This window comes from Pituophis catenifer, unplaced genomic scaffold, assembly GCF_029215685.1.
Source record: "Pituophis catenifer annectens isolate HBS135680 unplaced genomic scaffold, rPitCat1.0.hap2 SCAF_1, whole genome shotgun sequence".
NCBI lineage: Eukaryota > Metazoa > Chordata > Lepidosauria > Squamata > Colubridae > Pituophis > Pituophis catenifer.
The window spans coordinates 160,515,804-160,527,977 of record NW_027256881.1 but is presented as its reverse complement, the minus strand read 5'-3'; the positions used below and the strand labels follow the sequence as shown (position 1 = coordinate 160,527,977).

Sequence of the window (12,174 nt, the reverse complement as noted above, 5' to 3'; positions counted from 1 at the left end):
TTAGTAGTATAGAAGCTGGCTTGTCAGGAAGGGAATCTTAAAATGAAAAGCTCCATGACACATTAGCCTGATTTGTGACTCTGCTAAAAAGGTATATTAAATGTCTGGAGTCCTTAGGATGGGAATTGCTGGAAAAAAGACTGCCAAAGCAGCTAAGGCTCTAGAGTAGTTTCTTGGAATTTTTTTTTAAAGTTTATGTGAAAATAGGTAAGGGAAGACTTGATAGAAGGATATGAATATAGTATAGAAAATAGGGATAGAGAGATTTTTTCTTCCTTTCTCACTGTTAAACCTCAGAGATATCCTCTGTGATTAGATAAAAGGATATAAACAGATATACTTCTTTCCTCAAAACCACGCTATATTGTGGATTGATGGTATGAAATGTGTTAAGGAACAGCAATTTAGAGAGTTTTACAAGGGGACTGATGAATATATGGAGAACCGGTCTTTTAATGATCACCAGTTCGGATGATTGTAAATTACCTTTTAGAGATACTGTTTAAATATCAGTTTCTAAATATCAGTTTCAGTTGCAAAAGTGGAAGAGGACAACTACCCTCTTATACCTGTATCTGGTTAGTTACTAGGTGACACACAATAGTGGAGTAAAAGAGTTATTGGCCTTATCTAGTAAAACTAACATTCTTAAATATAGAAGAAATACACAGAACAGGTATGTAGCAGTAGAATGCAAACAACTTTTTAATACTACAACTCTGGAAGCTGGTTAAACTGAAACTTACTCTAGATGATACTGGAATGTTTTTGGTCCAGAGATGTACAGATTCTAGAAGGACTTCAATCTGCTTTAAATGGGGAGGCGATGGGAAGAATCAAATTCATGATTTAAAGATGCCACAATGACGTTGGGTACACACTTACAGATCACACTGTATATTTGCAAGGGCTACATCATTTTTCATTTTGAATTCTAATCAGAATTCAAGGCATTAGTGACGCAAAGGCTTAGAATTCTTTGAAGATCAAAATCTGATGGAGAAGCACTTCTCCTCATTTCAAGAGTGGTTGATGAGTGTATGAGAAAAGACTTTCCAGGTGACCTTACCTTCACAGTGGAAAATGTTATCCTGAGAAGATAAATTTACATCTTTTTAATAACTCCTTTTGCCTTTTTATATTGTAATGTATTTTATTATTGAGTTGTTTACTACAGGAGAATGTATAAATATTGGAACTGCACCATATAAAGCTATATCTCTATCATCTCTATCTATGCACATACAGAGACACACATTTTTAAAAACCAGACGTCCAGGTTATGGCAACCCTAGTTAAAACTTTTGTGCTCACTACAGAATGCCATGATGTAGAGTTGTAGGAGAATAATGTTGGGAAAACCAGGAATGCAGATTCCACCCGACATTCTAAATGAGTGCCCTACAAATAAGTAATATATGAATATATGAATAGGCTACAGTGAAAGTTGATTGCCTGGGGTCCAAACAGCCTTCAAAATTCTTCAAAGAAAACGTGTTTTCAGAACTTCAATTGATTAGATCTGCAAACAGATGCAAGTTACACAAAAGGTAACTTTTAGATAGTTCTAAAACCTATTTTTTCATAAGCAAGCTGTACAGTGGAAATAATATAGTTTGGCTCTATTCAATAAGCTGCTTATAATTAAATGGAAGAAAGTGAAAATTATTATTTATTTGCATGTGAATTTTAAACAACTACTTATTAAATTTATCTCCTTTTTTAATGAACCATCAAATTTTTTAGAATTTCCTTACTTCTATACATAATATTTTAGACAATGAAATCCATTTTGGTTTGCAAACTGATGAAATATCTATAACTTTAAGTGCTGGCTGATTCATAATTGTGGTTTATAATTGGACATTGGAATAATTTTATTTATTTATTAAATTTATATGCCACCTATCTTACTATCCAAAGTGACTCTTGGCACTGTACATTGGATACATGTGTTAAAATAATATTTGAGGGAAATTACTATGCTATGCAAGTCATCCTAAATAAATATACCCCACTCGAATAGTCAAATATATTTTATGAATACATGAACGTTATCCCAAGGAGGAACTTGTTTTTTAGATTTTATTATCATGTCTTTTAATTTTGATTTCAAATCAGAAAGAATAATCTAAAAGGTCCCAGTAATCAATATTACAAAAATAAAAACTATCCCCAGGTAATTTACATTTGTTTATGCTTTTATCTGGCAACATCCTTCTCCAGTTTGAAGCAACAGAAGACCTACAATCAGTGATTACCATGGTCTGTAAAAGCCCATGGCTCTGTCTCTTACCTGTAATCTGACTCTGTCCTTGTGGATTAAAAGGGCTTGGTGCAGAGTTCAAGGGGGGCCGTGGGCTCTGAGTCGGGACCCCTACTCTCATACTGGAATGAGGAATGCGCCCTAAATCACTGAGACGCTCTGAGAACAAACTAGGTTTAGAGTCATCAAGCTTCTGTCTGTGCCCTGGAAACAGCAAATCATAAAATAAAAGGGTGGTTAGCATGACAAATACTATTAAAGTGCTTTATTTATTATTGTGAGACCAAAGAAAATTTAGATTCAATCTGCAGCTGGTGCAGAGATCAAAGTATGGACAATTTCACTCACTATAGCATTGGTACAAGGAAGGCACTTGTATTGCTATCCAGGCATAGAACAAATCACTGCAGTCTTTATAGCAATTTATATCAGAGAAATACAATTGATTGTTTAAAAGCAGGAATTTTATAATATATAAAGCTTTTCTTCAATGATTATGTCCTGACTGTGGAGCATCTATAGAAAGCACAGGCTAATAATGAGGCCTCGGGAAAATATCTGTCATTAAAGTCAGAGGCATCGGGGGGGGGGTACTGGGGGGTCAAAATATCAAGATATTTGCATATTACATTGCACAGACATAAGAAAAGGACAAGGCTTTGATTGGATAGTTACGGTTGCCATCTTGACTTTTTAAAATCTCATCTGTGGATTGTCCTCAATACAGCTCTTAGTCTCCATATGACCTCTCAGTCTCATTTCGACTTTTAGTTTGCTGCTGTTGATTCTCATTTTTTCTGTTTCTATGTTCACGTAAATAAATCAGTCACTGACAGTTCAAAATTAAGTTAATGGGAGACTTCTTCCAAATTACTGTGTGTAAGACTCCAGGTTTATCTCTTTTATCCATTACTACATAGCGAGATACATTTAATATTTCCCTCTTAGAATTCATTGGCCTCATCACCTGTGCTGAGGCTTCCCATATGGTAAACTGAGCTGAGCAAATGCAGTTGATTCATGTCAACCAGGCTATTTTCTATTCTCCCCTGGATGTGTTAAAATAACATTTTAGCTTTTATTTTTGTTTTGGAATAGTTGTTAAACACCATAGTAATATATTAGATTTAAGAAGTGTCAAATCAGATGTTCAACAGCATGTTATCATTTACCCTCAATACCTGGTGCAGGTATTCTTCTATTAAGGATTACTGCCAATTAGGAACCAGTATTGTAACATTCTTACTCTACTCTGAGTTGCCCCTCTTCCCTTCCAGACCATTTTTTCTTTCTGACAAAAATCCAACCGTTTGTAAATATTCATCATATTTAATTGTAACTGGGTTTTGGGGTGGGAATGAGGAAGTTTGCCTCTTCAGTTTGTTTTTAAATTGTATTTTGGCAAACATCAGGTTGTTCTTTGTGCTCCTCAGTTAAAAAAAAAACTTATTTTGCTGCATTTTTGTTTGCACTTGCTACTTGAAATCACTTTTAGCAAAAGACTTCACTGAACCAAAGGTCTACCAGGTTCTCAATGGCCTTGATTCTCCCCACATGTACCTGAACGAAGAATGATTTTACTATAGAGCCTTTAATTTTATTTCCTGAATCATCAATTAAGCAATCCTGCAAAAACAGCTAGTCCTTGATTAACGATTGCTTGTTCAGCAATTGTTCAAGTTATGACAATTCTGAAAAAAAGAGACTGACGACTAGTCCTTGAATTTGTGGCCATTGCAGCATCCCCACAATCACATGACTGCAATTCGGGCGCTTGGCAACCAGCACACATTTATGATGGACACAACATTCTGACGTCACATAATCAGCACTTGAGACCTTCACAGCCAGCAGTCAATGAGGAAACTGGTAAGAAGTCACAAGTTGCGGTCATATAACATTGTGCTTAATGGCTGTGAGTGATTTGTTTCATGACCACAGTCAGTATTGATATTGTAAGTCCAGATAAGCAATTGCATTGCTTAGCAAATGAATTGATAGTCACAATTATGGTCAGTAAGTGAGGACTACCTGTACTACAATATTAGCAACAGTTTCTAACAAGACTGTTAGTGCTACTTGTATGAAAAATTACTAATTTTAAAATACTTTTTAAAATGCATTACCAATAGGAAAACTACTATAAATCAATTTACGAATGTAATCAAGCACGAGTAACGCTAAGTATAATTTTCTGCAACTGCAAGCACTTCTGTTAGGTGATACCTTGCTAAGAAACAAAATAACAATGTAATAAGCACCAAAGATGGAGAACGTCTAGTTCAACAAACATCTCACCTGGATACTAACCCCAAAACTTTTTTGCAACTGTTGAATAGCCCTAGAATATACTGCCTGGAATTTAATTAACTAAACATTGTTCAATACAAATGTCTATCCTATACAAAAGTGTTAATACCACTTTATAATGCCTTGGTAAGGCCACACTTGGAATATTGTATCCAGTTTTGGTCACCACAATGTAAAAAAGTTGTTGAGACTCTAGAAAGAATGCAGAGAAGAGCAACCAAGATGATTAGGGGACTGGAGGCTAAAACATATAAAGAATGGTTGCTGGAATTGGGTATGTCTATTAATGAAAAGAAGGACTAGGGGTTACATGATAGCAGTGTTCTGATATCTCAGGGGTTGCCACAAAGAAGAGGGAGTCAAGCTATTCTCTAAAGCACCTGAGGGTAGGACGAGAAGCAATGAATGGAAACTAATCAAGGAGAGAAGCAATCTAGAACTATGGAGAAATTTCCTGACAGAACAATTAATCAGTGGCACAACTTGCCTCCAGAAGTTGTAAATCCTCCAACACTGGAAGTTTTTAATATTAAAACTATTGTTTACAGTTTATTCTATATGAGATAATATAGTTTCAGAGTATCAGTTGCTTATATTAAGAGATAGTATCGAATCAAATGGTTTTAGGAAATGTTTTCATGCAGGAAAATTAAGTTAAGCAATTAATAGAGGTTGGTATTAGAAGAGCCCTTCCAAATAAATAAAAATAACTTATTTCCCCCTGAAATGCATAGAGTCCTCAACTTCCGACCTGTCATTTAACTGTTCGAAATTATGTCAGATTTTTTTAAAAAAAAGTTACTTAAGAACTATCCTTGAAGTTCTTCACATCACCCTCATAGCTATGAGATTGCATTTCAGGCATTTGGCAATTGGCTTTCATTTACAACCAATTCAAGCCACCCAGAGTTACATGATTGCATTTTGTGATTATTATTATTATTATTTTGCCTTTTTCCAGGAAAAAAAGTTGCATTCTGACTTATGATCAGTGGTGGGATTCAAGTAATTTAACAACCGGTTCTCTGCCGTAATGGTTTCTTCCAACAACCAGTTTGCGAAACTGCTCAGAAAGTTAACAACCGGTTCTCCCGAAGTGGTGCGAACTGGCTGAATCCCACCACTGCTTATGATCATGTGATTTCTTAATGAGTATCGCAAAAATGGTCTTTAAATCAAGCCCAGTCATGCATAGGACTAAACTCCAGGCTCGGTTCTGGTTGTTAAGTCATGGACTATATATAATGATTTATAATGATATTGTAAAAACTAAGTAGAGCAAATGGTGAAAAGGTAGAATTATATAGTTAGTGGAGTTTTAATGAAATAATAGAAATTTGATTAATTTGATTAATTTAATCTGAAACCTAATTTAATTATGTTACATATCTTATATCAATTCAATGATTATTGCTCTTTTGCTATATAGCTGGGCCAGTCTCTCTCAGTCCAACTCTCCTCACAGAGTTGTTATGGGGAAAATAAAAGGAGGAAGGAGTATTAGCTGTTTGTTGCCTTCAGTTATTTACAAAAACAATTAAAATGGGGCTAAAATAAATACTAACTTTTATTTGCAATTATAATATCTTCAATTTAAAGATGTGATTTAATAAAATGTTAATTAATATTAAATGCATTAATATAATTTATATTATAAAGTTACATTCTATTGTTTATCTGTCTCTCTCTTGTATAACAGAATAAATCCATAGTAAAGCAATGTTAAGAATGTAGAATTGTAAATTTTTCTCAGACAGACAGATGATATTTTTTTAAAAAATGTTTTTAAAAGATAGCCTGTAAAATGGCAGGCAAGGAGGAAAACATAATTAAACTAGGATTATATTAGGACAATGACACCCACAAAGCTAGAGGGGAGAGGTTTTTTTTTTTTTTTTTTTGCATGGGATAATGTCTTCCTGTATAATACACATGCTAAACACATGGTTCAAATCTAATTTGGCAACAGTTAAAGAAACAGACCAAAAGATGCAATGGCAGAGTAAGCTTGCTGAGCTACTATTTTACTAAGTGTAAAAAGCTGCACAGTGTAATGAAGACAAGACTTAGAATAAATTTTATTAAGGAAACTTTGGAGGTGATAGATTCATAACGGGGTAAGCAGCTAGAATTTACATCAGAAGATACAAATGTTTTATTTCAAAAAGCTTTATGGATTCCTCACAATTTTGCCAGCAGGAGACAGAGTAGCCTGCACTTCTAGAAAATAGGAATTTATCATAAATCATATGGATTCTTTCAGGTGTCTACAGAATGCTTCACCCATTGTTTGGGATTTACATGGCTAGAAATGTTCCCATAGTTCTATGTCTTCAGTATTTATTTATTTTATTATTTATTACATTTATACATCACCCATTTCATTATGGCAGTCACTGAGCAACTTACAAAATGATAGAAAAGTTAATGCAAAATGATTAGAATTAGGAAAAATTAAGTATAACAAAGACTAAAAACCAAGAGAGCAGGAGGCAGGGGTGAGGATCTTTGCTCTACCAGGGGTGTCAAACTGGCGGCCTGTGGGATCACACGCAGGCCACACCCACCCCATCTCCATGAATGGGGAAAATGTTGTGAATCCTCACATGACAGCAACGTGACACCGGAGGTTGACATCCATGCTCTAGTCTGTCCTGCTCCAGCCCCAGCATAGAATGCCCCATCAGCATATTAGGATGTTATATATTATTATATTAGGATTATTACGTTAGATATAGGATTCAAGCTTTTCCACATAACATTTTGCAGAAATCTCAAATGTTTTTATGGACAACTATAGCATATCCCTCATTCCATTTATTACACATAGTGAAGTCTTTTTTTTTTTTTTTGCAGTTGTTTTTTGCAGTTGTAAATTCTTTAAAACTTAAATGTGTCCAGCATTGCAATATGTAACTGAAAATCCTGTGGTGCTGGCTGTTTTAGGTTTTGCAAGAGTGAAGAACTTCTAGATGCAAGACCAAGACAGTTTGCTTAATTACAGAAACCTATTTCTATTTCTATCTGTGCTTCTCAAATGAGGAATTACATGTAGTTGCAAGGAAATCACACAAATGTAAGGAAAAGCAATGCAAGAACACTGCATTAGTAAATTATTTATACAGAACAATAAATAAATGTTCCAAAGATTAGTGTTCTTATTTGCCAGAAGAATTTCTAGAGAGGGACCAGATAGTTGATCCTATTGGCTGATCATTTCTGCTTCTGACTTCCACTGCCTCCTCAAAAAATTTGCAATCAGTTCTTGTCACTCAACTGCAATGTAATCAAGCAGTGAGGGGAAAAAATCCTTCCTTCCTTCCTTCCTTCCTTTCTTCCTTCCTTCCTTCCTTCCTTCCTTCCTTCCTTCCTCCCTCCCTCCCTCCCTCCAATTTGCATGATCTATTGCAGGGGTGTCAAACTTGATTTCATTAAGGGCTGCATCAGGGCTGTGTTTGACCTCGGGTGGGTGGGTGGAGGCACGGTGGGTGTGGCCAGCTCAATGTCACTCATGTGGGGGGCGCCTGTCGTGGCCTGAGAGCTCTGTCAGTGAAAACGGGCTTTCTGAGCTACATTTTGGCTGCAACGGCCTCCTGCAACCCTCTGCCAGTGAAAAATGGAGCTCAGGAGGACCATGTGCGGCCCTCACAAGCTCTGTTTTCACTGGCAGAGTGACCATGGACCGGTCCTTCACTGTTTCCAGGGCAGGCTCGTGGGCCAGATCTAAGCAACTTGTGGTCCGAATCCGGCCCATGGGCCTTGAGTTTCACACTCTGATCTATTGGGTTATGAGGGGAAGCCAAGCCTGATTCTGTTTTCTGATCAAAATAAAATGTCCATACAAAATGGTCTTCTGCACAGATTAAGAAAAAAATTACTTTGTGTAACTGATGAAAAAGGAACAGCAATCTTATACACATGCCCCATTAGATTTGGGTGATATTTTAGAATATATGTGTGTGTGTCTGTGTGTCTCTTATAAATGCATGACTTGTCCTACTCACACAGAGACACAGACACAGACACACAGATACACACACAGACACATATATATACATACATACAGAGAGAGAGAGAGAGAGAAATAGAGTAGGACAAGTCATGCATTTATAACACATATTAAGACATATTAATGTCATAACACATATTCTAATGTCTAATAACATATATTAAGAATAATCTACAATGAACTTATTTCTGTGTAAGTCACAAGATTAAACTACTGATTATAACTTATTTTTTAAAGATTCTGCCCACTGTGTAAAGTCAGTAAGTAAGAATTAAGCCTGGATTCTTTGCAACAGTGGCTCTGTTTCAATGGAGTGAAGTTATTTTTGTTGCATCACTGCAGGGCAATTTATCTTTTAATTTAAATTTCAGGCAATATGTTGATAGGATTCAGCTCCAAAACAACCATCTAGCTTTATTCTGAAAGGAAAAATAAGAGTGTCATAAATCATCTACAAAGAGTAAATTAGTGCTTCTACAACAGGATTTCAGAAAGAAGTCAGGACAAAACCCAACTCCGCACTAAAAATTTCTATATTAATATAAATGTTTAATTGTGAAAATAAGTGCTGCTCTCTTGGTTGGCTTTCATATTCAACCCTCCAGCTGAGTTGTACAATTCAAGGTTGTTTTTATTTTAAAAGCAACAAAACTTAGCCAAACCATTTTTATCCCAGAAAACGGAAATCTTGGAGTCCTTCCAGTCTGTTGGGTAGACATAATTATGAGAAGAAATATATAATCTACCCAAGAGACATAATTACATAATTAAGCCCTAGGCTCTACACAAGAAAAGTTCTTATAATTCTCCAAACAAGGTGCTATACAGACTTCATAACTGTTACTCACATGCTGAAATGAGAGCAAGTCTGCTTATTTTTTAAAATAGCTTTAGGCATTTTTTTGAATAAGAAATGGAATCATTCTAGTAGCAGAGGTAAGAGACCTTTGTTTTTATTTTTTTAAAAACACAGGTAAAGAAAAGTGGAAACGCAAGAAAAACAAAGCAACTATTTCTAGTTCAGGAACCTCAATTTTTTGCCCCATTGCCTGTCACCACTTTAAGCATTCCAGCACAAGCTAGCTAATTTCCTAATTTCCAAACTTCACAGTTTTCTCTTTCCTATGATGATAGCTTTTTATAACATTGCCCATAGTAGTTTCCTGGATCACATGACAGGCCCAGTCTTTATAAGCATTGCTTCTGCGGTGTTCTTGGTCTCAGTTGTCCAGTTGGATTTTAACAGGGTGAATAAACTGGAATGACACGGAAGGGTTCTTAATTAGCAGAAGAACAGATTAGAATTCAGCCTGTTCTAGATGCGGTTGTATTCTCCTAAAACAACAAGCAAATAAGTCTGAAAGTTTCCTTGAACTTCAATCTGTCTCTCACTCCTCGAGGAACAGCACAGAGCTGGGTTGCACAATCATGCCTATTACATAAACTATGTCTGTTCCTGATCCAGTTGGATTTGCCAATTACCCATGCCTTGTTGAAATAATGGAAGATTGATTGACTGCCACAATGAACTCCCTGTGAAGTTGCCCTGAAGAGACTCTGGAAGCTTCAATGGTGCAAAATAGAGCAACTGCTAGCTGCTAGCAAGTGCATCATATTGGACCATGCAGAAAAATGCTTAATGGTTGCCAACTGTTTTCTAGGCACAATCTAATACAGTATTCAAAACACAAAATGCCTTCAGGCCTAATTGTTTGAAGGACCATATTTCTGATGTTGAACTTGCCATGGCAATAAAATCAGCTGGAAAGGTCTACTTAAATATGTCTGTTATAGAAGCCAACTTAATTACGTGGGAAGTTGCTTTCTCCTGCATTGTTCCCATGAACACATTCTGTTTGGAACTACTTTCTCCGCATTTTGAAAGAAGTTTTACCTCTTTAACTAGAGTTTCTGTACATTTTTTTTCCTCTTTCCTTTTGTATTGATTTATATCATAGCTGTTTTCATCCCTCTGCATAGAGCAAAAGCAGTATATATATATATAATAATAACTGTGTCATGACTTTCAATCTAGCTAGAACTACAGTTTTACAGTTAGCAATGCTTCCTACTGTTCACATTGTCAGATATTAGAGGCAGATGGTAGAAATAGCACTCATAATTATTTGCACCTGTGAAGTTGCTAAAATAACGCTGTTAACCTGTAGGTTAGATACACTGAATATGCTGTTTAGTACTTTTACTTCCAATCCATTAAATCAATCTATGTCGAGTTTGGCATGTTGCAAGCCTAAGGGGCCTAGTAATTAAATCTGACAGGTGAAAAAGTATCTAAGGAGAAGCAGCAATGGAAAGATAAAGGAAATATCATTTGGTGAAAATCTTTCACCGTTAGATACCAAAGTCTCATCCTCTTTCTTTACGGTAACTATTTTGCTTTTTTTGTTTGGGCAATCTTTAGGTAAGTTACTCCCCTTCTGTGTTGATGTATTCCTGGACCAACCCTTCCTTCCTTAATTCATCCTTTGTAAAACATTTTCCACAATGTTCAAGAGTTGGAGGCTTACTAAAGGCAGGTAGTTCTGGTGGTGCTGGGAGCCAGTTGACCTTTACTGTACTATCCTCAGTTTATGGTAGACCTGTATGCAATATTTTTTTCTGCTGCTTCTGGAAGGCTACAAACAGCCACCTAATAAGGCCTTTGAGATGGAACAATGGAAGAAGGGAACAGATTTAACATGTGTAAGTGTATTACTATTTGTCACTTATTTAATCATGTCCAATCTTTTCCTGAAAACCTCCAGCGATGAAGCATCCACAACTCTAAGAGGCAAGCTGTTCCAATGGTTAATTGTTCTTACTGTCAGGAAATTTCTTCTTAGTTCCAGGTTGGATCTCTCTTTAACAAGCTTCCATCCATTGCTTCTTATCCTTCCCTCAGGTGCTTTGGAGAGTAACTCAACCCCCTCCTCTCTATAAGCCCCTCAAGAATTGGAAGACAGGCATCATGTCACTCCTAATCCTTTCTCTTCATGAGGCTAGATATACCTACTTTCCCTAACTATTCATGATACGAAGAGCCCCTTATCACATTTGTTGCTCTTTCTAGGTCTCTTTTTTGTGTCATGATGACCATAACTGGATGCAGTATTCCAAGTGTGGCCTTACTAGTGCAGTGTAAAGCAGTGCCATCACTTCTTGTAATCTTCATGCTATCCCTTTATTGAGGCAGCCTAGACTGTGTTGGCTTTTTCTGCCAGCTGCAACACATTGATGGCTCATATTTAGGATACCTAGATTCCTCTCATAGTTATTATTGTGAAGATTTTGAAGAGTACTGGGCCCAAGATAATCTTGAGTATCTCAGTGCATGCATCTTTCCATGTAGATGTAGTTCCATTAAGGACTACATGCTGAGTGCAATTGGTCAGCCAATTATGAATCCATCTTGTGTTGGTAGTGTTTATCCAACATTGCACCAAGAAATAGGCTATGGTCTACTCTGTCAAATGGTTTACTGAAGTCCAAGTAAACTATATCCACAGCATTTCCTTAATCCACTAATTTAGACATTTCATCAAAAAGGACAAAAAGGTTTATCTGGCATGCTCTGCTTTTAACAAACACA

The 12,174-nt window shown here is 36.2% G+C and overlaps 1 protein-coding gene across 4 annotated transcripts in view; it reads right to left on the bottom strand.

Moving 5' to 3' along the window:
- Positions 1–12,174, bottom strand: part of RUNX2 (RUNX family transcription factor 2) — a 168,426-nt gene that overhangs the window by 38,973 nt on the left and 117,279 nt on the right. For all 4 annotated transcript variants that reach the window (XM_070956628.1, XM_070956643.1, XM_070956636.1 and 1 more), the window contains exon 5: positions 2,297–2,470. In XM_070956628.1, coding sequence (XP_070812729.1) covers positions 2,297–2,470 — 174 coding nt within the window. The remainder of the gene's footprint in view (positions 1–2,296; positions 2,471–12,174) is intronic.